This window comes from Plasmodium knowlesi (genome assembly GCF_000006355.2).
Source record: "Plasmodium knowlesi strain H genome assembly, chromosome: 11".
In the NCBI taxonomy this organism is placed as follows: domain Eukaryota; phylum Apicomplexa; class Aconoidasida; order Haemosporida; family Plasmodiidae; genus Plasmodium; species Plasmodium knowlesi.
Genome location: NC_011912.2, coordinates 1,651,836 through 1,678,258, shown reverse-complemented (window position 1 = coordinate 1,678,258; position 26,423 = coordinate 1,651,836). Strand labels below are relative to the sequence as shown.

General features: G+C 41.8%; 3 protein-coding genes across 3 annotated transcripts; 2 read left to right on the top strand and 1 right to left on the bottom strand.

Annotated features, from left to right (window-relative positions):
* Positions 1–2,308: 2,308 nt before the first annotated feature.
* On the top strand, positions 2,309–5,695 carry PKNH_1136400 (conserved Plasmodium protein, unknown function; the record flags this gene model as incomplete). Its single annotated transcript, XM_002261500.2, has 2 exons — positions 2,309–2,390; positions 3,312–5,695. The coding sequence occupies 2 exons, from the start codon at positions 2,309–2,311 to the stop codon at positions 5,693–5,695; spliced, it is 2,466 nt and encodes an 821-aa protein (XP_002261536.2).
* Positions 5,696–6,295: 600 nt separating this feature from the next.
* Positions 6,296–8,236, bottom strand: PKNH_1136300 (syntaxin-binding protein, putative; the record flags this gene model as incomplete). The annotated part of the gene is made up of 1 exon (XM_002261499.1): positions 6,296–8,236. One exon carries the CDS (start codon positions 8,234–8,236, stop codon positions 6,296–6,298), a length of 1,941 nt encoding a protein of 646 aa, XP_002261535.1.
* A 6,187-nt stretch (positions 8,237–14,423) lies between these two features.
* On the top strand, positions 14,424–26,045 carry PKNH_1136200 (AP2 domain transcription factor, putative; the record flags this gene model as incomplete). Its single annotated transcript, XM_002261498.1, has 1 exon — positions 14,424–26,045. One exon carries the CDS (start codon positions 14,424–14,426, stop codon positions 26,043–26,045), a length of 11,622 nt encoding a protein of 3,873 aa, XP_002261534.1.
* Positions 26,046–26,423: the final 378 nt, after the last annotated feature.

Here is a 26,423-nt window from a genome sequence, read left to right as displayed (position 1 = left end):
CTTAACTATTTCGAGGAAAAACGGAACAAATATTTAAAAAAAAAAAAAAAAGGGGGGGGAAATTCCCAAATGAAGGTTACTAAAACAAAAAGGTTTACTGCAACATCTACAGGATTCCCTTTTTCTTCTTTTTTTTCTGACCATTTACCGTGATCTGTTTGTTTTAATGGAGAACTGGTTCATTCGTTTTGGCAGTGCCCATCCCATAAGTGCCATCATGAGGGGGAGGCGTATTTTAACCTCTTCTGGGGGGTAATTCCTAAGCGAAGGTGTTTTCGTCAGGTGCATCCCCTGGTTGGGAAATCTCACGCAAGCACCTCCTTGAGGCCACTTATTAGAGCAACTTGCTGAGGAGCTTTACTGCCCCGATCCGCTGAAGCCGCTTTACAGCGATGGGGATTGCCATTAATATTATGTTTTTAAGGGTGAATTTTTTTTTTTTTTTTTTTTTTTTTTTTTTTTCCAGGTCGTTGCGTTACGCATGCAACTCTGCTTTGGTGCCACAAAAGGGGGAAGCGGTCAAGACCATTCCGTGCGCCCCCCCCTACACGCCAAAGGAAATATTTCCCATCGTGGCTACTTGAACTATTCATACACGTCTTCACCACACCTTTCATCATGTTCACAATTTTTTTTTTTTTTTTTTTTTTTTTTTTTTTTAACTCCTCCATGGTGGGGGAATTCCTTGGAGGACACCTCATGTGAAAAGAAAATGGAAGGCCATCCCCGCGGTCAAGAAGTGGCGTAGGAAAAAAAGGGGCCACCTATGGGGAGAGAAAATGTATAAACACAGGGCAGGGAAATAGGGAATATATCGTCGGATGGGGGTAGTAAATTTTGAATGGAAGGGTCAAAAATTAAAAACAGAGAAAGGTAGAACAAAACAGCCCCAGGGAAAATTACCCTACCCTTACTTCCTGCTCGCCGATTATACTTACGCTTCTTCTTACGTTTCTACTTACGTTTCTACTTACGTTTCTATTTACGCTTCTACTTACGTTTCTACTTACGCTTCTACCTGTCTCCCCTCCTTGCCTCTTCCCTTCTCAAAAAAAAAGGAAACACTGAAAACAAAGCAGTTCAACCGTCATTGGTGCTAGACCGCTTTCTGTTGTCAGTGCTCCCCCTCAGGTTGTTTTGTTTTCCTTTTTTTCCTTCCCCTGCGGTGTAACTGTAAGGTCCTTCGAAGATCAAATTTTTCATGAATTAAAAAAGCTATTTGTAGAAAAAAAAAAAAAAAAAAAAAAAAAAAAAAGGAAGTTTGAATGCTCGCGGAGTGAAGGAAGGGGCCACTCCCTCTTTGTGGAAAATTAACCTAGAGGTGTATTTTTATTTTTATTTTATTTATTTATTTATTATTATTTTTTTTTTTTTGGTTCAATTAAATTCTACCCATATGGAACAACGCAAAAATATAGCACACCCTGGCGGATAAATCGACTGTGTAAAAATTTTCCTATTTTCACGAACGATTGACAGTGAAGAGAGATGTCGTGTTCGATTGATCTCTTGGCGAATTGACTTGGAGCACTTAAAAAAAATTGTCGATAGAAATTACACCATCAACGTACATTTACACAAAGGCGCGCTATAGGGACAGGTATAGCGGGGTGTGAAGAAAAAAAAAAAAAAAAAAAAAAAAAAAGAAACGAAGAACCAAGAAACCAACTAATCAAGCAACCAAGCAAAAGGAACAAAGAAAAGAACAAAGAACAAAAAGGGAACAAATAATTTCCCAAAGTAACTTACACCCCGCGGTGGAAGAACAAATCACCGATTTTTGACCTGCCACTGTTTGGAAGTTCTTGCGCCAACAGTGTTTTTTTTTTTTTTTGTTTTTTTTTTTTTTACTTTTCATTCCTTTCTTTCTTTTACTTTTATTTTTTTTTTTCTTTTTTCTGCCGCGGCTTCACCAAGCGCGCACGTGACAGCTTTGTCCTTGCGTTGCCTCGCAATGGATTTTTCTGCACACACGCACCTACAGTAGCTTGCGCGCAAATGTTTCTTGTACATGGGAGCCCCCCTCGGCGGAGTACCCACCGCTTAGTCGCGAATGCGCAGTTTCCCTTTTGTCTACTTTGTTCGCCTGAAAATACACTTGGGTGTTCCTGCACACACTTCGCTGCACACCTGACCTTGGGGGTGACCTCACCTAAAAGATCGTGCAACCCTTCAACGCCTTTGTCCATAAATGATTTCTGAACACATTGTGGAAGTCTTTGTACAGGACTTTTTTTGGCCCTTTTTGTTCTTTTTAATTTCCTCTTTAATTTTTGCCCCGTTGTTTTCTTTTTTTAACATTGACAAAATGCACTGGGAACAGCTCGAAAAACACACACAGACGGAGGAGCTCGAGGCCATCATACCGAAGTACGAGGGCCCCGCAGAAGGTAAGGGGAAAAAAAAAAAAAAAAAAAAAAAAAATGTTAAGAGTGTGTACGGATCACATAGCATATGGAATGAGAGGATGCACGGACGGATGTACTGATGCGATAAATCATAGAAGGAACGAACTTGACGGTGTACCTCTCCAACCGCACTTGACATCACATATGTAATAATCCCACATGGACCCACTGTGCGTTCCTCCCATTCGCCACGCACCTTCTGGAGAAATGGCATACCGACCGTGGGGGGCGGAAGAAGTGGCCTCCTCCACCCGTATAATTTGAGTAATGCGTACACATTGCCGGAATAGTAACAATCGGAGAATGCGCTAAATGGTGAGATAAACAATACGATGAACCAACATATTAACGCAGGACATGTGACAAGTTGTGCAAATTTCACCTGCACTGTGCAGGGAAAAACGAACTAGCCAAAATGAAAAAAAAAAAAAAAAAAAAAAAAAAAAAATTCCGTTCAGGTGATCAAAGTGCAAAATGGGACAATTTTTTTTTTTTTTTTTTTTTTTTTTCTTCTCCCCGACGCAACGCGAAAATACTAGAACAGACACGAATAATTCAAAATACGCTGAACAGTTTGTGTCTGAATAAATGCGCAACTGGTGTAGTGTCCTCCTTCGAATGTATATACTGTTGCGTTGTTAACGTTTAACCCAGTTTGTATAAACTCAATCTGGAACAGTAGTGGATGCACACGTCTGAAGCATCTCCTCATTTACCGTGTCGTGCCAGCTCATCCATTGGTGCAATCGATCCTTCCGTTGCAATTATAAAAATGTACCCATCCGTACTATGGTCTAATTATCCAGAGGGTGCCAACGCTGATGCCATTACTTCTTTATTCCCTTGTTAATGTGACTACCTATCCACCTCCCCTCATTTGTTTCCTTTTCCTCCCATTCGCAGATGGATGTAAAGAACGCGGAGTTAGTTCTCTCGAAGACAAGTCTATTCGGGGGGAAATGAGCGTTTCGAGCGTGGAGACGATTTGTTCCTATTCCAGCGGCGGATCGCGCCTGGGCGCAGCGGGGGAAGTCAACGAAGCGGGCGAAACAGGCGAAGCGAAGGAAACACATCTAACGAAAGGAGAAGAAGAAACGAGCGAAACAATCCAATCTGACGTGACAAACATAGCCGGCACAACAAAGCGCGTTGACGTACGTGCCCAGCCGAAGGAACTGAGGAGAGCGTTCACCCCTGATGACTCCACACATACACAGAAGGCGGCGCTAAGTTGTGCGTTGGGAAGAATAAGCTCCAACTACGTAATGCATGCTAGTAACAACACAAGTGTTGTTGGAGAGTGGAGCAGGAAATTGAGCACCTCCAATACGGTGAACCTCTGTAAGGTAACAAAATTTATCAACCTGTGTGATGAAGAACTCTCCGTCAGCTCTCCTTACATTAGAAATGATACCAAGGGGGCGAAGACGGTGGAGGAGATGCCACAGGAAAGTGTCACTCATTTGAGAAATTGTAAGTTGGAGAGTCATCAGGTAGGTGTGAGTCAGGCGGAGGGGAGTTTCGAAAATGCCCCACAGCATATCAACGATAAAGACAGGCATAGCAACGATAGAGACAGATATAGCCACGATAGCGACAGGTATAGCAACGATAAAGACAGGTATAGGAACTCCTCCAAAGTGAACAGACAATCCGAAGCATCAGAGGATCCATGTTATGACCACCCCTGTTGGAACAAACGAGTGTTCATCCGGAGGATCGAGGGAAACTGCCACACGAATGGAAGAAATACATTTACCTATTTAAATGATGTTCTAGACAAGACATACAAAGAGACTGTCGAGCTAGATGGGTCGGAGTATATTTTTTTGTACGACATTATATGTGTTGAGGACGCAGATGTAGCTAGCCAATTAGACAGAAAAGGAGAATCTACTCTGAATCGTTCTTGTTCTGCATTTGCAGGGAACTGTAGAATCCCACTAGAGGAAGAAAACCATGTCCTCAAGTTCAGTGCCTACAATAAATATGTAAACTTTTTTCATAACTTATCGAACCAAATGAATAGAATTAAGAGACTGATCTACCCGATCGAGGTGGATATGTCAACAGGTTATACATCCAGGGGATCATTAACAATTGCCGGGGAAACCTCAATGGGGGGTGCGCATAACAACACGGAAACAAAAAGGAGAGATGGACCACAACCACAGATAGCGGGATGTAGAATGGTCGGTGGTCTTGACGAAAGGAATCTGGAGTCTATACAATCTCTCTTCGCAGAAGAAGAACACCTGAAGGGTAGCCTGAAAATGAAGCTACTTGAGCGACTAAACTGCATTTTTTTCACCGCCATGGGGTCTATTGGGAAAGAGGTTAACAGTACGGTTGATGAGAATTGCGTCAAGTGTCCTGTTAACTCAGATGATGACACCACATCTAAGAACCCTTCCAACCTTCATGTAAATTGCCCCCCCCGGAAGAACCAACTAACACCATTGGATATGAACAAAATTACACAACACATGAAGGCGAGTGCAAATAGAAGGATCCACGAAAGCGATATCTATGATATTAATATTCTGAAGAAGGGGTACTTCTACCTGTACGTCCAGAATGGGCATTGGGAGCACTACTACTGTGCCCTCTTCCATATAAAGAACAACGTACTGTTCAAAAACGACCTCCTATATACACACTACTGTAAAATATATGACAGAGGAATATTACACAACGTACTAAATTCACCTGACTCATACACCAATTATTTCATGGCCTTCTTTAAAGACCACCATTTTGACATGAACAGAATGTCTGACCTGGAGCTAGCCATCATGATCAGGAAAAATTATTATCCATTCGTAATTGAACTATCACTAAGTAAAAAAGCAAACATTACCATTCACACAAGTCCGGATGTACTGCTCCATGCTGAACATACACAACCACAACGGGTGAGGAGCTCTCTCACTCTGTTTGATATTACCTCGGATCCGTTTTATCTGATCCCTATTGAGTTTTTGCAAGAAGATGGAGTTACTACGATAAGTGGAGGCACTAGAATGATCAAGGGATTGGCTAATGAACCATCCCAAGGGAATATTCCATCTCATGCCAGAGTAAAACTTCACTATGGCCTCCTCAAGGAGTGGAACGACTCCCTCGACTGTGTAATGGAGAAAGCCAAACAAAAGCGCACAAGCCTTTGCGACAAAGGAGGGCAAAGCGAGAAGACGCACTACGTGAACAAAAAATTTAGCCAGTGGATCGAGGCATTTAAGAAGGAGAGGAACATCAAGGAGGGCGCTGCGTATCAATATAAGTAACGCCCTGTAGCAGGCGAGAATGCAGAGCAGTTAAGGTTGTCCGGTCGTGCCCACACCCGTTGCAGTAATTAAATTTCTCACCTTTTCAAGTGAATATTTTTATTTTTTATTATTTTTTTTTTTTTCTTCTTTTTTCGTGCAACACTCGTCGTGTCATTAGTGTGTGTTTCCCCTTTTCTTTTCCCCCCCCCTTTTTCCTGTTCGCTTTAAGGCGGCCACCGCCCGTCCACCTTTTTATTTTGTTACCAGGTATAGGGGGGTGGTATGATGGGGAATCGCAGCTGCGCTTAACTGGGGAAACCTGGCCAGGATAGCTCGGCACATTTAACTCGATTGGCCTTCGTGGCCCAAATTAAAATTATCTCTAAATGGACAGTTACACATGGTATGTGCCTGTCCACCAGGTGACAACTGTAAGCGAATTCATAGTGCGGCGATAATGGATGCTCCGCACACACATGTGAGAATACCGCTTTAGCTAGCTAGAAAAAAAAAAAAAAAAAAAAAAAAAAAAAAAAAAAAAAAACGGATTACGGGTGGAGGACGCACCTGGGATAGCTATATTAGCTATTTAGCTAGTGCGCCTTTTCCTTCCCTATGCTACCCACCGGGGAACCGTCTAAATTGTTGGAAGAGCACTTCACTGGTAAGCAGGCACGTGCCGCCCAAATAAACGTCCACGGACAATTGCTCTGACAGTTCATACGCCTGCCTAATTTCGGGGAAGGTAATTCCACCAAGGATGAAAATAATAATTTTTTTTCGATTTGCCATCTGAGCATCCTTCCTTTCCACTGATTTGAAACCCCACACAGTTCCCCTGGTGACATTTGTTTTGTTACCTTCAGATGCATTCTGGTCTTTTACATGATGAGAGGAGGGCCCCCGGCTACCATCCACGAAGGGAAACTGCCCCCTGTGGAGAGTATCCTCATGTAACTCTATAATAATGTCTTTGATATTTGGTTCATATCGACTAAGTTCATACTTTGCAGTCTTTGCAACGTTCTTGTAATGCTTAATTTTTTTTTTGTTCCTTTCCAGAACATGCGAAACTTTACAGCTCGCGGAGGAAGAGTTTTCCTCTACTGCGTTTTTCTCCACATGAGCATATGGATCACAGTGTATTTTCAAACTTAAGAATTGATGGATGAAATTCTCCATGAAGAGACCAATTTCGGATGATTCAATGAGTCTTGCTTTGTCAAGCTCGTTTATATTTTCATAATTTAGAAAATAGAGGAGAAGCAACCTCACCTTCTCCTCCTGATGGTACTCATTACTGCTTATAATGGACATTACATTTTTGCAATTCTTCGTGTGTGTCAGCTCCTTCCCGTAATTATCCACATTACAGCATAGGTCTTGCTCCACCATACCCACTTCTACCACATTTTTTTTCTGTAAAATTTTGAAACAGCTATCACATAAGTATACATGGAGCCAGTACTGCTCAATCATCGTTTCGTACTGCGGAAGGGATCGCAAAGCCTCTAAAGCTTCATTTGGATTTAATACATTTTTCTTCTTAATCTTAGCGATTGCATTTTTCTCTGTAAAGGAGCCAATGTCATTTTTTATCATTTCATTTACATCCTGGATGTGCGTATGTCTGTACCTGACCCAGAGGTTGTCTTCCTCCGACAAGATTGCTTTCTTTACCTCCTTCCGTTGATCATTGTTCGTGATTTCGAACTGAACTGTGTGTGGTGGTTCCTCTCCCTGGTCAATGGTATCCCCCATGCTACGCTGTCTCCATGGTTTTCCCTGTTTTGTTTGATGTGTCTTAATCCGTAGCACGTCATAGCAGAGACTTTGGTACGCGTAATCGTGAGCAAACAAAATGGAGCAGTCAACGGATCGGTCCAGAATTAAGAGGATATCTCCTTCATCTTTTTCATCGGATTTTTGAAAAATGTTGGAGTCATTCATACTATTGTAAAATATTTCCGCAAACTTCCTACACAGAGGAGAATTCAAATAACGTACAAGAGGATTACTCTTCAAGCAGGAACAAGCAGAAAGTAACTCCAACGCAAGATCTCCTAAAATGCTAGAATCTTTTAAGGGGTAAAAATCGTACAAATTTAATTCATGGTTCAAGTAAAAAATACGACTTTCAAACGCAAAGAATGGGATATTGAAGCATGCACATGTTTTCATTCTCTTTAGTAGATCATCACTAGTTGCCAGCAGGTCTAAAATTTCTCTGTTTTTTTTAATAACATTTGAAGTAAATAAGATATGAACATTATTATACATTGCATTTTTTTCATCTTTCAAGTCTTCTAACATTTTCTTCACGACTTCTACTTTCGAACTGAGGAAATATATGCAGTCGAAGTCTTGCAGTCTGTTTCGCTTGGCATCGATTTGTTCCACCAGGGACACACCCCTTTCCACCAACTCTTCGCTGCTACAAATCATGGATAGTACTTGGTGCGCATTTTCGTCCACCACCATGATGACATACTTACTCACTTGGGTGATCTTCTCGATCACGCTGAATAGCCGCTCTCGGCAGTTCTGCTTCAGCGACATTTTGTCCCCGTGTACAGATCGAACCGTATCGGCGTTGCGTCATGCACCATGCACGATACCCCATGCACGATACCCCATGCACGATACCCCATGCACGATACCCCATGCGCGATGCCCCATGCGCAATGGATGGGATTACCAGGTGTCACCTACCCGGAGGAGGACAACCGGTAATGCAAATATTCGGATGACAAAAAAAAAAAGCATGGCCGAACTACCGCCCATTCGACAACCTAGCAACTCCTCCACTGACGCAAAATTATCCACAAGTGGAGAATCCAAAACGGAGAGCTCCTTCACATGCAGAACACCGCGCACTTACCATTTGCTTTTTTTTTTTTTTTTTTTTTTTTTTTTTTTAAAAAAGCAGGCCTCCATATTCAGGCTTGCGTAGCGCCGCATCCTGTGCTTTTTTTTCTTGAGCCACTTTTCCGTGCCTTTATTGCAAAACAAATTTACGGAGCTTTTGTTGCAGAACATTTTGATAACCGAACAGGCTATGACCGTGTTCACCTCTTTCCACACATGCTGCATGCGCACCCCTTCCGGAGGATATGCATCGCATCCCCATCCAGCCGCGGTTAACTGCCATTCTGTGGTGTCCTTCACCAATTGACGATAATCCCGCAAAGCGCCGCGGGTCGAACGAAAACCACTATACGAATAAAGGAACCACATCCGAATCTCTACCCCTTTTTTTTTTTTTTTTTTTTTTTTTTTTGCAAAAATGATGGACGCGCACGGGTGGTATTTCACTCAGTATGTTTTCCATGGAGTTCCAGCCAACTTCACAACGACCCCATTTTAACTGTCCAGCGGGGGCATATGGCCCCTATGCATGCATTAATGCCAAGCGGGTGAAAAACACACTGCTACGGACAATAACGACTGGCCGTTAAATACCATTTAAAGAAAAATTAAATGCCTACTCATATTTGGCCACTCGTGCGGTAGCATCCATGTTGGCAAAATTCTAGGACGACCCAGACCAGTCTAATGGTAAAACTGTTTCTCTTGCGGATGTACAGTTTGTTCTTTCTTTTTTTTTTTTTTTTGGAATATCCCCCTTCCCGCGTGTTTTTCTGGAAGGGGGTTATAGTAAACTTTTCCTGTGAGCAGGTCACTCCAACTCTACATGGTAAGACGCATGAAATAGACTAAGACCCTGCGTCGTTATTTATAAGAAAAAGTGAAACACTATTTTTTAATGTACCCTTCGACTGGTGAATAGCCAAATGAAGAAGCCTTTTAGCTATTTTTTTTTTTTTTTTCCCTTCTTTTTGCACCATTTTGCTGACCCGTTCAGGCGAAAAGTTAGCTAGTTGCTTAAGAAAGAAACGAAAAATTATGACCATGTCATAATTATTTTATTTTTTCTTTCCTGCCAAGCGGAAGGCAAATGCGATAGTAACGCAACAAGGTAGAGACGCAAAAAAAAAAAAAAAAAAAAACTACCACGGGGGGTTTCAGGCACATCCAAAGTAGCCATCTCTGCATAGGGTGGGATCAACATGCGGGGATGTGTTTACTTTGCATCCTCTTTTTGTCCACAAAAAGTCGTGCAAAGGGGAAGAAGGACAATTATACGCACGTTAGCACTTATGTGTAGGGAAATAGAACCTCTTTAAACAAGTTATCAAACAAATCAAACAAAGGGAAACGGAAAAAAAAAAAAAAGAAGCAGAACAGGGCAAACAATGTAATGTTAGTGCGCAATTATACTTATCCGTTTGTGTGTGTGTATTTTTTTTTTTTTTTTACCTTTGCGAAATTTCGTATCGTTGCAATTTTTAGAACTTGACGCGTTTCACCGGAGAGTGTGCTACCCTAAACTCGTGCTCACTGGACATATGCCTTGTGCGACAAAAAATAAAGTACATACGCGCACTTGAGCAATGGGGACCTCGCTAAGTAGCCTAATCGTCCCACATGCTTTGCCCTGCCATTCTTCCTAAGTGTTTTCGACAGAGAAAAAGTCGATGATGCACTCTTTCCCCTTCCCCCCAATGTGCAATTGCCCCCTTGGTTGTTCAGCGACTCCGTTTATTTGGGTGCACCTTTCAAAGCTTTGTGTACCTGCGTTGATTTGGACGAATTCTCCACCCTTGCTGTTCCTTTTTTTCCAACCGATTCCCTTGCGCTGTCACTTCGACATGAGAATGCCTTCCGCGCAAGGCACCGAATGCGTTACGCTTTTGGTGTAATTACATTTCCTGTTGCGTATTTTTTTTTTTTTTTTTTTTCTTTTTCCCTTAATTGTTCGTATGCAGACATGTCTGTTTAGGGGAGAGTTGGCACTTCCTCGTAATCGTATGTGTGCACACCTTTGTGAACGGGTGCGTTAACGTGCTCTTAGATCAGAGTGTGCATTTGCACTTAGGCATGAGTCAATTTCCCTATTTTCCCATTACTTTTGTTCTGCATTTGTGTTGACTCGGAAAAAAAAAAAAAAAAAAAAAAAAAAAGGTCAACAGTAAGGCACCAAAGGGAAGAACATAAAGGGGAAGGAGAAGAAGCGGAAGAAGAACAATTGCCTTCGTGCGTCCTGTTTCCTTTTTTTTTTTTTTTTTTTTTTTTTTTTTTGTAAAAATGTGCACCCTTGCCTTTTTGTTTGTAAAGCACAAAGTCGCTAAGTGTCCTATTGTTTACAAAAAAAATATTCACGTTTCACGCCCTTCACGTGCTTATCATATAAGGGCGAGTGGTTCCTGCAGACGGTTACATACCCGTTTGCACGTGCGTAAGTGCAGCGTGTAAATTAAATACACACACATGTGTGTAGTCCTATTTTTTTCCCCAACTTCCTTGTGCACAGTATCCACCACCTTAATTTTCCTTCACAAAATGTACATAAAGGCTACTCCCCGGGGGAGGATAATCCCATTTCATCTTCCTGAGACTGGCGGAAATTAAAGATGTTCGCACACTCAAGCGTATGCGCACTTGCAGGTATTTTTTTTTTTTTTTTTTTTTTTTTCTTTTGACTGCCTTAAATTTTCCTTGCCCACCTTATGGTTAATTATTAACTGTTGCTTATTGATTTGTTGCTTTTGCCATTCGTCCATTAAGGCACTTTGTTAGTTTCTTTGTCCTTTATCGTTTTGACTTATCCGTCGCTCTCGTGTCATCGCTTCCTGCGACATTTTTTTATGTTATTACATTTGTTTTGTTTTGGCACCTTTGAATCCCTCTCCTGCTATTTGATTCCCTTTATGCCCTCCTTATGCACAAGTGTTCAGACCATTTTGCACATTACGCACTGCACTAGTTTTTTTCTTGATCCATTTTTTTTTTTTTTGCTCGGGAATAAAACGCCCGGGTCGTGCGCATACACACCCCGCCGTGAGTAGTACTGGATATGCATTAGTGTGTGAAGGAGGAAGGTTGCATTCGTCTCTCTGCGCTTGTGCGTAGCTAAGATGTGTACGTCTTGGGACACGATTTGACGCACGAGTTTGCATTGTTTTTTTTTTTTGCTCTATTTTTTTTTCGCCTTGTTTTTTTTTCATTTTTTTTTTTTTTTTTTTTTGGCTTTCTGTTTTTTCCGTTCTTTTTTTTCCTGTTCTGGTTGACACTTAATTTTTAGTTTTTAATCTCCAATTTTTAGTTGCCATTTCTTTTTCTTTTTTAATTGATGAGTTAGTCCTTTTGTTGTATGTTTCATTTTTTTTTTTTTTTTCCTCTCTCTCTTTCTTTGCTTTTTATTTTGGTTTCATTTCGAATTCTCCATTGTGAATTTTCCACTTTAGATTTTAAACTGCATTTATGCGGCGTTTTAAAAGGCCTCCTTAAATCGCCTTCTTCGTAAATTTGCCTTTTTAATTTTCCATTTTTAATTTTCCAATTTTCTCCCTTTTGAATTTTGCCCTTTCGAATATTTTTCCAATCCGCGTGCCCCTCACGAAGCACGCGATCGTCCTGCTCTTAGTATCCCACTGAATAGGGCTCGTTTCCGCGCGCCCCTTGAGCAAGAGCCGCGGGGGTCGTGTGTAAACCTGTGTCACACGTACGTGAGATTTGTCATACATTTGTGCCAATAGGAAAACTCCCAGGAGTGCTACATCCTCGGGTCAGAGTTGCTTCCTCGTGTGTGTGGACCGTGCGGAACCAGTGCCCCCTTTCGTGCACACGCCTGAGCGAGTTGTCACACCGTGTTGTTCTTTACACCATCCGCTCGATGGTAAGCAGGACATGTGGGCTGTATTTTTTCTCTCCCGCACCCCCTTTTTTTTTTTTTTTTTTTTCTTTTGACATTCGTTATTCTCGCATACCTACAAATCACATTAATATTTTTTTTTTTTTTTTTTTCTCTCTTTCATTTTTAACCGCGTATTTTCTCCCCCTTCTTAAGAGGTAGGAGAACCCTAACAGCTGCATGTACACGAATGCGCGCAACACGTGTGCACAGGTTGACGCGCGTACGCCGGTGCACATAGAGAGAATCGACACCTAAGCTTTGTGCCATGCTCTGTTGTACTTTGTTGTGTTGTAGTACGTATTTCTTTTTTTTTTTTTTATAATCTCACACGATAGTTCGTTTTTTATGTAGGCTTTAACCACTGAGCTTATTGGTAAAGTCATTTCCAATTTCTTTTTTTTTTTTTTTTTTTTCATTTTTTAATCTAAATTATTCTATCCTACCCCCTTTTTTTTTTTTGTCCTTTTTGGAGGCACAGGCGTGTATATCTGTCGCACCAGGCCGACCATTTTGTTCACACCCGTAGTGTATATGCGTGTTTTTTTTTTTTTTTTTTTTTTTTTTTCTGTCTATCTGTATACATGCGAATGGGCTACGTATGTATATACACTAATTGTGCACACGCTCAATTTCTCCCTTATACAAACGGAGGGGAGAAATTGGACGGATATTTGTAGAAAGACAAAGGAGGTTTATATCTCCCCCTATTTGTATGTAAGTGCCTGCGAGCGTGGTTCCCTCGGGGTTCCTACTTTCAAGACAAGGGTAGACGTATCTCTGCGAGGTGTGTTCTTTCCTGTTGCACAACTTCGCATCGACGGCTATTGAGCTAGTTGACCACTACACAGGTTTGTTTGACGAAAAAAAAAAAAAAAAAAAAAAAAAAAAAGGTATTGCAACTACCTCTGTGTGAATGCAAAAATCTTTTAATTACTTGGCTATGTGCATGTAGGGATTCTCCCGCGCGTATGCCTTCTTTTTTAACGATATTTGTTAACGCATAGCAGGGACACAAGTTCCATTGCAAATGCAACTACCACCGTGACTACCATCCGTTTGTAGACTACTTTTCAATTTTGAAGAGGACCACTTGGTCATTTAAGCACATATAAATTCGCGAAGTAATTTCCACGTGTTAGCGCTGGAATTCTGGTTTGCCTTATCCATTCTATTTTTTTTTTTTTTTTTTTTTTTTTTTTTTTTTTTTTTTGGTCCCCCTTTCCTCATTTTGTGACGCTTTAATTTCTTTTCCGCACGTGCGTATACAACAGTGTGCACACGTATTTATTTGCATAACGTAGGTTCGTTGAGAACAAAATTGTGGAGCATACCTTCTATCAAACGGATGCGAAAAAAAAAAAAAAAAAAATTTTAAATAGGTAGGATATCCCCAACATATAGGTGATAGTTATTCATTTGAAGCAGTACGCCAGAGTAATTAGAACAACAACCTGTTAGATGCTTTTAAAGGAACATACACGGAGAGAGCACTTTGCTCCTTCATGTGTGCACACGTACACACAAACCGTGAGTCACCTCAGATTTGTGCTGCTTATTGCATTAGGTGCATTTTTTTTTTTTTTTTGTGGCTTTGAAGAGGAAGGCATAGTACCGCTTACTAGTCCTCAGTCAAGTTTTGGTACATCGCTCACATGGGCAGAAACTTTAATGTGATTTCACATCGAAGATGATTCCACTTCGGTTGCATCTTCTCAGATGTGATGACTAATGTGAGAGTCTCTTCGTCCTTTCTTCTCCGACTAGCTAACTTTTTCGAGCATTTTATAATATTGCTTTATTTGTGCAACCGTTTGCGGGTGGCTGTGATAGGTTCTAATCCAAGTGGGTAGAAGCAAATCGAAACTATCCACTGAATAAGCGTCGAAAACATTTCCGCTCCACAAACAGAACCAGAAGAAAAAAAAAAAAAAAAAAAAAAAAATCAAAATCAAACAAACAAACAAACAAACAAACAAACGACACGACACGATGGAGAAGCAATCCAAAACGGAAAGTGGAAACGACAACAAAGAGGACATCTACAAGAACTACATGGACGAGATGAATGTGCTTCCCTCCATGTTGCAGAACAAAAATGTGGATTCATTCGCATCGAATTCTACGATAGATGAAAATAAATTAATGAACGTAAATGATCCGTGCAACCTTTACTTGGATCGAAATCTCGACAAGGGGATTACCAAACGGGTGGCGCATTCACAAATGGATATGCACATGGAAGACGACGACGAGGATGATGGTGGAGGAGAGCCCAAAGACTTAAATTTCCCGGGCATGATACGAAATAACCCCATGATGGATTTTTTAAATACACCTATCATGAATGAAAACGGAGAACCAATTATCACGAACAAGTGTTTGAACGAAACGAGGAAAGTAGTTCCCCTTCCTAATGAATCGTTCTCGAGTCATCAGGTCGACATGGGAGAGCACCACTTACTTGTGAAGGACACGAGCAAAACGAACGAGGCAACCTCCACACACACAAACGACTTTCATCTTCCTCACATGAACGCAGAAATAAGTGGGAAAGACGTGAAGGAAGAGCGATGGATAAAATGTAATTCCTTCATTTATGAGCCTAGTGCTAATTATGCGCAAAAAAATATGAGGGAGGATCATCCTTGTGAAGTTCCAAATGATCCATGTAAGAATGAAGAAAATTGTCTCCACGGAAATGGAGTTCTCCACCACTCCAGTGAACAGAACGATTCGGTTGCCCATTCACAAGTTCACGACTGTTACAACTATAGGTTCATTAAGAATTACGTAGATGAAATGACGAACAAGCCAAGAAGCAAAAAGAACGAGGAGGAACTCACTTTGGGTGATAAATCATTTGATGTGGAAAGGTATTTGAAAAAGGGGCCCCTTCCGAAGGATGATACACTGCGGGGTGATTCTTATGGTATACCCGTGTTCGCAACTGGGGAAGGATCAACCGATCAAACGAATGTACAGGTGAATGTGCAGGCGAATGCGCTTATGCCTGTGCAGAGTCATCTACAGGGAGGAGTAGAAAACCCAGAGCCTCTCCCCAATGGTGACAATCACAAGAAGAGTTCCACCCTCTGTGGCCAATTGAATAATTACGGCAACGTTAGCAATGAAGAATCCGCAAATGAGGTATTGAACAAGGGAGTCGAAAGATGTATTGATAACTGTAAATACGATTTAGCTAGCCATTCACAAAGTATAAATATTCTGCGAAATGAGGATTCTAACCAATTGTCTCTACAGACTGAAAATGAATCCAAGGGTGAGGAACAGAACGCAGATCAAGTCTTTAAAAATATTGCAATGAAGATACAAAACTATTTAAGAAATTACAGAAAGAAGATGATTATCGAGGAGGGAAAGCATCTTAATGTTGGTCCGATTCATGGCGTAGCCCAAGGGAGTGTCCACCATCCGCACGCTATGGCTACCACCAGTGCGGGTAATTACATGTCAACTTGTCTTGGCTCCCCCCTCAGCAACCATATGCACGTGTACCCCGACCATATGAACAACTCCTTCGCTACTTGTTCTTTGAAGGAAAACGCAAACCTCAAGGGGAGTATCAAAATAACTGTCCCGCTATTTCTCCTGTACATAACCAATGCCTATGCCACTGTTGATGTCAGTGGAAGCAACACCAAGAGTGCGCATGCGATGCGTTGGAAAAAGCTGAAAAAAAAAATTATGAACGAAATAATTTTTGGATTTACCTATGCAGATGCGGATAAATACGTAGAGCAACTTCTATGTAATATTAAAAAGTGCTTCATTCAAGTATTGGATTACTTGAAGGAATATAACCCTCAATGGGTCTGTAGCAACGGTGGGGATGCATACTTTTATCATTTTCGGAAAATTATGGCAATCAACAGCTCCTACGTGGATGTGAATTCAATTGTGCATCATGTCAGGGTGCTTACAAACATGAAGAGGAAGAAATGGACCGATGGAGCATTCAGAGGCGCAGTGATGAGAAACGGTCTGGTGAGTAGCGATCCATACCGTAAAGTTGCCACTCCAAGTGGAAATGCCAAAAGTCTTCCCATTGCGAATACACTACTACCTAATTCGACCAACCCCATAACAATGAATGATGAAAATAACCCGTCCAGTGGATGCAAGTTCTACCAGGGTGTAGACGCTTGTGGGTTCAGTGAACCCATGAATCATCACGTAGATGGGAACCACTGGGTAGGTAGATCCTTGAAGAGAAAACACAGTCTCGGCGAGGAAAAAAACATAGATGGATATACGCATAAGCAAATAAAAACTGAAACCATTTCCACGGATGGCAATTGTACGAATAACGAGATAATGAAGAATGAAAATTCTTTTATAGTCGGTACAGGCGGGTCGAACCAAGAAGATTATGCAGTTCACCGGAATCAGTATGATATTAACGAGATGACTTGCAAGGAGGGGGATGGGCTTCTCTGCAGAGAAGATATAAACGACATGGAAGACAAGATTTACTACGCACCCAGTGACATGCGAACGAGCATCGAAACTGTCATTAACGAGAATGGAAAATCAGATACGTACAAGGACAAGTACGACCCTAAGTTTGGATTGAAGGATTTCAGCGAAGGGGACGACGAACAGGACGAACAGGACGAACAAGACAAACAAGACAAACATGGTCAGCAAGACGAAGGGGCACAACTACCAGAAGGAATCGAAACCTTCGAACAAAATGACACCTCCACTCTCAATGGGGATATCACTCCTGTGGACGGAGCTCGTGTCAATGGTACCAATCCAGATGAACCATTAAACATTAACCATAGCCACTATACAGAACAGAGCGAACAGGATTCAAAGAAAGAAATGGCACTATGTCACCAGGAGGAATCTGGAAAGAAGGAGAAAGTATCGATCGGAAAGGAAATCCCCAATGTGGAGGATTATAATGGAAAAAACCCGCAGGAGAAGAATCTCACTATCCCCATTGTTAATAGCGAAGCAGTGGACACCAATGGGAAGGAGGAGGACACAGGCCATACGTTCGACGCAGGTATATGTACAAAGAACGAACACAATAATATCATCAGCAGTGGAGATGGATTCCAATTACAGTCGAGTATAATTCCCGGAACAGATGTCTCTCCCATGGTTGAGACTACCAAAGATCTGAACGTGCATCCTACTATGTATGATGAAGGTGCCATGCTTAAGGAACAATGTATCAATTCATCTTCCATGGAAAAATTAAAATCAAATGACAAGAAGACAAGTGCATCTAACACGTTGAATAATGGAGAGCATGATTCTCTTTACCAAGCTAGCCATTTTTCGAACGGTTTGTCTCAGCCTCTAGCAAAGTCAAATGATCCCATAGGGACAATCCGAGCAGTCGAATCGGTCGGAACTGGTATGATTCACGTGGGTGACCTTGGTGAAAATCCGCATGAAAAGAAATCTCACGTGACAGAGACAACGGACAGTGTATATATGAATAGGCACATTGCAAATGGAGAAGAACATGAAAAGGAGAATCAGAAGTTGAAAAACAAACTCCTATCTCTGAAGAAATCGATGAAACACTCCATAATGAACCTAAATATAAATAAAAAAAAAAAAAAAAAAAAAAAAATCTTAACACATTATTTGAATCAAGTAATGAATATATTATTTTGCCACGACATTTTTAATTATGCAATTATTTTCACTCCCATTTTGAAGAACCTAGGAGTGCTGTCTTCTTTGAGTGCATGTACGATGAACAACATTATATTGAGACTTGAAAATTTTAAGTTAATCGAAGTGGAGAACGGCAGGGGTATGCACATGAACAAGAATATGCTTATCCGTGGAAATTTAATTCATACGAATGAAAAGAATAATTGCTTCTACTGTTGTTCACCGAGTAGATGCGTTTTCGATTCGACAAGGAATATGAACGGGAGCATTGGTAGCATGTATGGGGATGAGGTCGTCCTTGGAGGTAGAGAAGAGAAATCGTTACCGTATATACAGGGAGTGATGGAGATGGGCGGTGAGAAAAAAAAAGTGGCCGAAGGAATTATGGCGAAATTAAATTTGCCTCATGGGGAAGCTAAGCACATTGGTGTGATGCCATGTTCTGGTGTAGTCTGTGCCAAGGGTCAGTCTACCCCGTTTGGTGTGCAAACTGTTCCTCAGAATAATTTGCATGACTCCATTGGAGGATATCAAAACGATTCCAACGAACAGTGTGATCACGGGAAAGGTGAAATCATAGATTCGAGTACCAGTGGGGATGGTATATGCAAAAACCAACTGATGGAATTCATTCGGGAGGTTCTAATTCAACATGGTGCATATATTAACGAGAGCGTGGAACTAAATTCAAATGACAATGATCTTTCAAGGGGGGATGTACCCAACGATGACAATCACCAGGAGAGTAGGAATGTTGACGAGGAAAGTTGTACTGCTACAGAGAACGACATCAATGGGGTAAGTGAAAAATTGCAAAACAATGAATTGGATATAGCGAATGGTGCGAAAGACCAACTGCCTCTCGATGATAATTCTGCCTCACTAAAAACAGAAGCGAAGAAACAGAGGAAGTTCAATTTTATCGAAGACAAATCTCACAATAGGATATACTCACATGCAAGTGACATGGGGAGGAACTGTCCTAATGGAAGCATTCTGAGCAAGGAGAATTTTTTAAATTTGTTAAAATGGTATTTGTCGGTTAAGGTCGGTTGCGGGTGTTATAACTCTTCCGTGTGTAAATCAAATTTGAATGGAGAGTCGCATTTGTGTGATAAGGAAGGACTCGGCAGTGGCATTATGTTTAGCGGAGGGAAGGCATACAACATCGCTGCACTCAACCACAACAGCGATAATCACTCTGTCCCGTTTGACGCTCATGAGAAGGAATTGCGGAAGAAACTGCACCTCTACAGTGGTGATAACCAAGAGCAAATTGACTTAGGTGGTGAAGTTGCCTCCCCTTCTGGAGACAGCTCGAAAGTGGTTGATATGGGCAAATCCGTGGAAGATATTAAAGCGCTCTATTATGGGGCATTGCCCTGTGAGTATCATCACGAGGGGAAGAAGGCCTGCGGGAACGTTTTCAACATGTGTACAACCGGAAATAATCATCTCGGGGTAAGTATTTTCAAAGCACAGTGTGAACCATATCCGTGCAGATCCTTCGATGGGGAAGCGACAAAGAATGGCATTGCTACCATTGGTAATAGAACCTGTGAAGTGCACCAAAGCGAAGGATGGAACGATGCAAGTCATTTGAACAATAGCCATCACTGTAAGAGAAACGTTTTTATTCATGCTAATAATCCCATGTGTATGGCCACTCAATATGCAAACCATAATAATGTTTTGTCGACCTTAGAGAAAACAACCTGCGGACAGGTGGCAACCTGTACTACTCACAATTGCAACGGCCTTATCCAGAACAATCTCTGGGAAGAGAAAATGAAAATGTCTGGCATCTTAAATGACAAGAGCGTGAAGATTAGTACAATCACTGAACACACTGCAGGTGAAAATAACGACAATCGAAGTAATTCATGTGGAGGAAGAGAATTGGAAAAAATACTTTTCGGTTTATTTAAATCAGGAGAATGTAACATGGATAGTTTGGCTTATGAAAAACTTTTATTTGACTTGAACATGTTGCAAGATACAAATAACTCGAAGACGATTAGGCATTCCGTCGGAGATAACAGTGAGATGTATGCAGGTGAGCTTGATGGAGATACAACACATGGTGAGGTAAGTAATCCTTCTAACGGTTTCTGTTCTAGTGCGAAGAACCCGGTCGGGGGCAAGGGCAACGCTATCGACCTATGTAACAATCTGGCGCATCAGAGGATGAATAAGAATGACGAACAGATAGTTAAGGAAGAAGATATGAATGAAGGACCAGTGCAAGGAGGAGAAAAACTACTAAAAATGAACGATAATCAATTTACCGATGTGAAGGTTGCATACGATAATTCGCTGGACGCACGAAACACAAACTACCCCCACTGTGGTATAAGCAAAAGTGGGTTCATGTCTACCACGGAGAACGCCCTAACATGCACAGAACAGATGAATAAGCGTAATCATCTGTTGAAGCTTTACCATTTGTATGCATTATTGGAAAAGGAGAAGAGCGGCAATGATATGGATGATAAAATATATACCGACATGCAAAACGAATTGAAAAAATATCTTGCGAAACATGACTACCTCTTTTCCAAAGAGAAAATTGATAACTCCTTCTTCTCTTGTGATAACATTGCAACTAACAAGGGATGTGAAGAGGAAGGATCAAGTGGTAAAAAACTCTTCAACGATAACTCCAGGTTGTATAACCAACAGTTGTACTTGTTAAATAGCCAAATTTTAAATTCAAAATTTGACGAAATGCAGTTTTTCTCGTCCATGGAAGGAAACAATGGATTGCTTCGCCCACTTGATAAGGGTGATGGGAATGGGGGGTGCACAGGAGAGAGCGCCATCTCCAACCACATTGGTAACCCCATTAGTGGTAACGTACTGGGTGAGACGGATGGAACTCACTTTATCGGAGGAACATTCGAGGAAGGCATGTACAAGGATAATAACAGAACTTACAGAAACCTCTTTTTACATGAACAATCAAACCAGAGGAATGAAGGAACCAGGTTGTTCCACAGTGGTAATCGTAAAACAAAGAGAACGGATGAAGACAAAATGAACAAGTACCTGTCGTCCTTGTGCAATCCAATCGTTTACAAATCTGGGTTCTATCCCACTGAGGGTTCTAACCATAATGGTGCACAGAGTAGTGGAGGAAGTGGCAATATCCCTTTCAACAGAAGTAGCCACATGAACAGATGTACAGGGTCGAGGAGAAGTAGTAACCTCTGTGACTACATGAACAACCTTACTTACTCCAATCCGAACGAGAATTGCAGTGACAATGTTAGCCATGTAGACGAGCTAGGTAATTTTCTTTTGGTGCATGGAGAACACAGTAACAGTAGAGATGTAAGTGGGGGTAGCGGCAGGGGTGGAAGTGCGCATCTTGGGGGAGTAAATATCGGCAAAGGAGGTAGCCACAATGGTAGTTGTCACAATGGTAGTTGTCACAGTGGTAGTTGTCACGGTGGAAGTTGTCACAGTAGAAGCTTCGCTCACTTGTACAATGGCGTAGTGACTTCCCTGGATCACGGGAAAACCAAACTGTGCAATAAACACATGAATAATTCTGTGGGCCTCTTTAGCGGAAGGAACAACACAGACGATATTATCTTGCGTGGCTACCTAACCAGAAAAAGGAGAGAAGAAATAACTGAAAACATAACGAAGAAAAGAGCACTAATAAAAAAAATAAAAAATGCGGAGAAGATGACTGATGAGGAGATAAATAAGCGTCTAATGAAATTATCTGGAGATCCAACAGAAATAATGTTTTTAAAAAAATTCTATGCTCATGGTGGTGGAGGACAGGACGACGACGATGTTGATGACAACCATCACCACGATGATGATGGCGACGATGACAACGCTGATGGTAGTCGTGGTGGATTTACCTTAGACGATGGGGATGACCATACCTTTAATCGGAAGAAAAAGGTACACATGAAAAATGCATACCTCAGTGGAAATGCGGTAAGGTCAGGAAGGCACAAAGACATAAAGAGCGGAAGCAACTTTGGAAACCGTGCTGGATGTAGCGTTGGCAGTGGAGGAAATCATGAAGATGATGAAAACGTTAGTAGTGTCGAATCTAGTAAATTGGGAATGAAAGGAGAGCGAGGAAAGAATGTTAATTTTTTTCTGAACAACTTCACAGTGGAGTATGGAAGAGGAAGAAGAAACAAAATTATTAACCAGAATTATATGAAGAATTATGAGATGGAGACTAGGTATTATGGAAGGAGAGAATCATCGACAGCTGGTGGTGCAGAAGGAGGGATAAACGGTAGTGGTAGCAACAACACTGCTGGTGGTGGACATGGCAACACAAATGGGAAGGCATCCCACATCGATAGTGATCATAGGAATGGAAAACTCAATGGTGTATGCTATATTAGTAATGGAAGGAATAACAAGGATAAGACAAAATTGCACCTAGAGACGACAGCGACAACCCCTGTTGGTAGAGGAAATAATACCACTGGAAAAGGAGGTATGGGATCCAGGAGAATGAACAATAAGGTAAGGAACAACACAACAGTAAATTCGAATGAAAATTACGAATATAGAATGTCAGTCTCGGAATTGAAACCGCAGAGAGGAGTCTACTTCGACCGATCACAAAAGGCATGGATAGGTAGTTGGTATGAAGAAGGTAAGCAAATTAAAAGGAGATTCAAGATTAAGTACTACGGATGGGATGAAGCTCGTAATTTAGCTACCAAGGCCAGATTCGCTTTTGAAAATAGGACCAAGCATATAAAGGGCGCGGGTAAAAAAGGTGCCTCTGCTGCCGCGGGCACGACCACGGGCACTACCAATACATTAACAAATTGTGGTGTGTCCAATGATGCTACTTCAAGTGGAGGGAACAAGGATGGGACCGAGGGAATGAGTGGTGATGGATCCGGAGCGTACACACGCACAGGGCGTAAGGAAGAAGATGCGGAAAACCACAATAACAACGGGACGAATGAAGAGGGTGCAAAACATTTCGAATGCGGTAGCTACGTAGATGGGACGAACAGGCGAATCATGTCGAGAAGGGGTGGTGGCACGTATCTGCGGACAAATAATGAAGAACAGGCAGTGGAATCGAATAACGCTCCTACTAGCAAACGAGATGGACGACGAGGAGGTACAACCATACATGCGGGGAATACCAATCGGGGGAGAACACATAAAATGGAAGAGGAGAACGATCCCTTGAATGGTAAAGCAATTGGGGTTGCAGGACACGGAGGAGAAGAAGACGACGAGGAGGAAGATGAGGAAGACCATGAGGTTCTTCCAACAGGGAAACGGAAAAAATTAAGAACGAATAACAACTCAACAGAGGGGAGAAAGAATGATGGGGGTTCTCTCCCTTGCAAAAACAGTACCCTGGTACAACTTGGGGAGGATAAAGAAAACGAAAAAAGTGGTAGTGGTGTCCCCTACGGAGATGCTATAAAGTATAGCGATGTAGGAGGAGAATCTACAAACAAGTACGAAACAGGAGGAAGAGAAAAGTATGGCCTTGAACATCATCATATAGATTATGAAGAATACCATCCCGCTTATGATAAGAAGCGAAATTTAGGGAATCGCAAAGGTGAGGTCCGGGGTGGTACGTGCAAGAATGAAGGTACGTACGATGGTTATGAGGGGAAATACGTTAGCGAGTACAAGGAAGGAGATATTGGCCTTTTTAGAGAGTGGAATGAATTTCACCGGGTGAATGGTGGTAGGTATGAAGGTGCATCACGGGGGGATTATCCACTAAGCGGAATGAGCACCGTTGACGGGATGAACGATCTGGATGAAGGCAGAGGCAAAGCAAGGCACTTGTCTCAAAGAAACCCCCTCCGGAATTACGATGATTATTACGTGAAGGGTAATTACCCCGATGGAAAATCCAGTGCAGAGCACGCAACGGAAGATGAACATGTACCTAAGAGAAAAAGCGGAAATGAGGAGTACGACAGTTGTATCAATGGAGGAAGAAGAAAAATAAACAACAATCTGAATAGCGCGAGAAATTCTCACCAAGACGATGGACAGGATGAAGACGATGGAGACATGAACTACGATTACAAAAATCAAACCGGTACAAACAAAAAAGATCGAACAAACAGAGAAAATCATCCCAATGCAACAGAGCATAAAGGTAAAAATAGCTGTACAAAATTATTAACAGGAAAAACAGGAGATAATGTAATTACGTACGCAAAATCAAATAATAAAAAGTCGAGCGAGGCGAATCATAACCAGATAGACAATTCAGTTATTCTCCCTCAGGGTGTCTTTTATCAAGACTCAAAGAAAGCTTTCTGTGCAAATTGGTATTCTAATGGAAAGCAGGAGAAAAGATATTTTTCCATTAACAAGTTTGGTGAAGAGAGAGCAAGAAATCTAGCAATTGCCGCGAGGAAAAAGTTCGAACACGTTTATAAGAAGAATAACGGTGTATGTAAAAAGGATATACATAATAGTAGTATGATGAAGACGGAAGATGCTAATGATATAAGTGGACTGGATAACTACGACCTATTGGAGAAGTTGCACCAGACTAACAAACACAACTATGGCAACCATGGGGGGAAAGGGGGCCCTACGCACACGGGGAAGGCCGCCGCGGATATCAATGCAACGATGAATGTAGCGTTGATGACGACAGCTGGGATGACGACAACCGGCATGACGACAGCTGGGATGAATGGCCTAAACCTAAATCAGGGGGGGAAATGTGACGTAGGGCACAGTAGCATAAGTAACCCCAATCATGAGATTGCCAATGTTGATGTGATGAATGAACACACGAACATGGGGGACAACGGAAAAGTTATCGGAGGCAGCTTACCTCCTATGACCAACAATGAAGATCTGCAGTACATGCAAAACAGCTATCTCTACAGGGTTCCTGTCTGCACGGGAGATTCCAGAATAGACGAAGTGTATAAGAAAGTTATGTCTGTAACACCCTCAAGTGAGAATATCCGAATGAACGTTGCCAACACGAATGAAGAAAGTAGCAACCCTCCCTACGTAACTAACAGCAACACAACAAAGGAAAACATCAAACTTGCGAGTAGCCCTGTTGGAAGCAATAGCACCACCGACATGGTAAATAATAACTCGACCGATTGTGTGAGCAATGGCAGAGGGGTAGGAGGGACCAACTTCGAGAGCGAAGCTCTTCAGAACGATACAATCATCAGCATGGGCGCGCCCTTAAGTAACATCCCTGTCGGAGAACGAACAGTAAAGAATCCAAAGGATAATGAAGATGTGGATTCTAACCCGAATGGATTACACAATGGAAATGATATTGACAATTCCCTTCTCGGAACGAACAATGGAAGCAGTGTCAATGTCGGCGTCAATCCCCCATTCAGAAATAATAACCTTTTTATTGGGCCAAATGACGTGAGCGTTGCAGGCGCAGAGGACCAAAACGGAGGGAACACCTTATACACAGGGGTAGCGAACAAAACAAATGAAATGCACCTCTACGCTGTAGCAAATGAGAATCTCAGTAAAGGATTATCAAGCGAAGAGGTAAATCCTATCGGTGCGCCCTTCGATCCAAACGCAAAGGAATTTTCCACTCCAGATTATTACAGTGGAAATAAACAAGGAACAAAAAATCAGCTCACGAGAAGCATCAAAAAGGAGATTGACGATATGAACATGTACAACAAGTTGGAAAAATTGGACAAGATAGACAAGTCGAACTCCACCCCTGCGGGGGTTTACATGATAAGGATCAACGGTATTGTACAGGCGTGGAGGGCAGAATGGAGAAGCCCCAGTGGGTGTAAGCGCACGAAGAACTTCGGCATCAATACTTATGGTACCACCTTGAGCAAGAAACTAGCCATCGAAATGCGGGCCAGGATGACTGGCGAGTGCCTCGTCTCTGATGATGGAACCGTTTTTGACTACACCAATAAGAAGATCCCCGAGGACTCCACTCGCGAATAGCCAAACACGCACACACACACACACCTGTGGGACCGCACACGTTACGCCTGCTTAACATCGCGAAGATGATGTGACCGACCTCTGTGTGTGTGTGCACATTGCATGCGTAATTTTTTTTTTTTTTTTTTGCCAAAAATGTTTTGCCAACCCTTTTTTCCCATTATACTTTTCCCATAAATTTGTCATTTAACTTTTTTTTTCAAGTGTCATGTACGCCTCTCACGTTTTGGTCGTTCACGAACGGAAATCGTCCACGTGAGCAGCTCACAATAAGTTTAACGCGCCATTGGAGGATGTTTAAATTTGCTCCAAAAAAAAAAAAAAAAAAGGAAAAAAAAAAACTGTGGTCCATCATGTTGTTTTTTTTTATGAACGGGT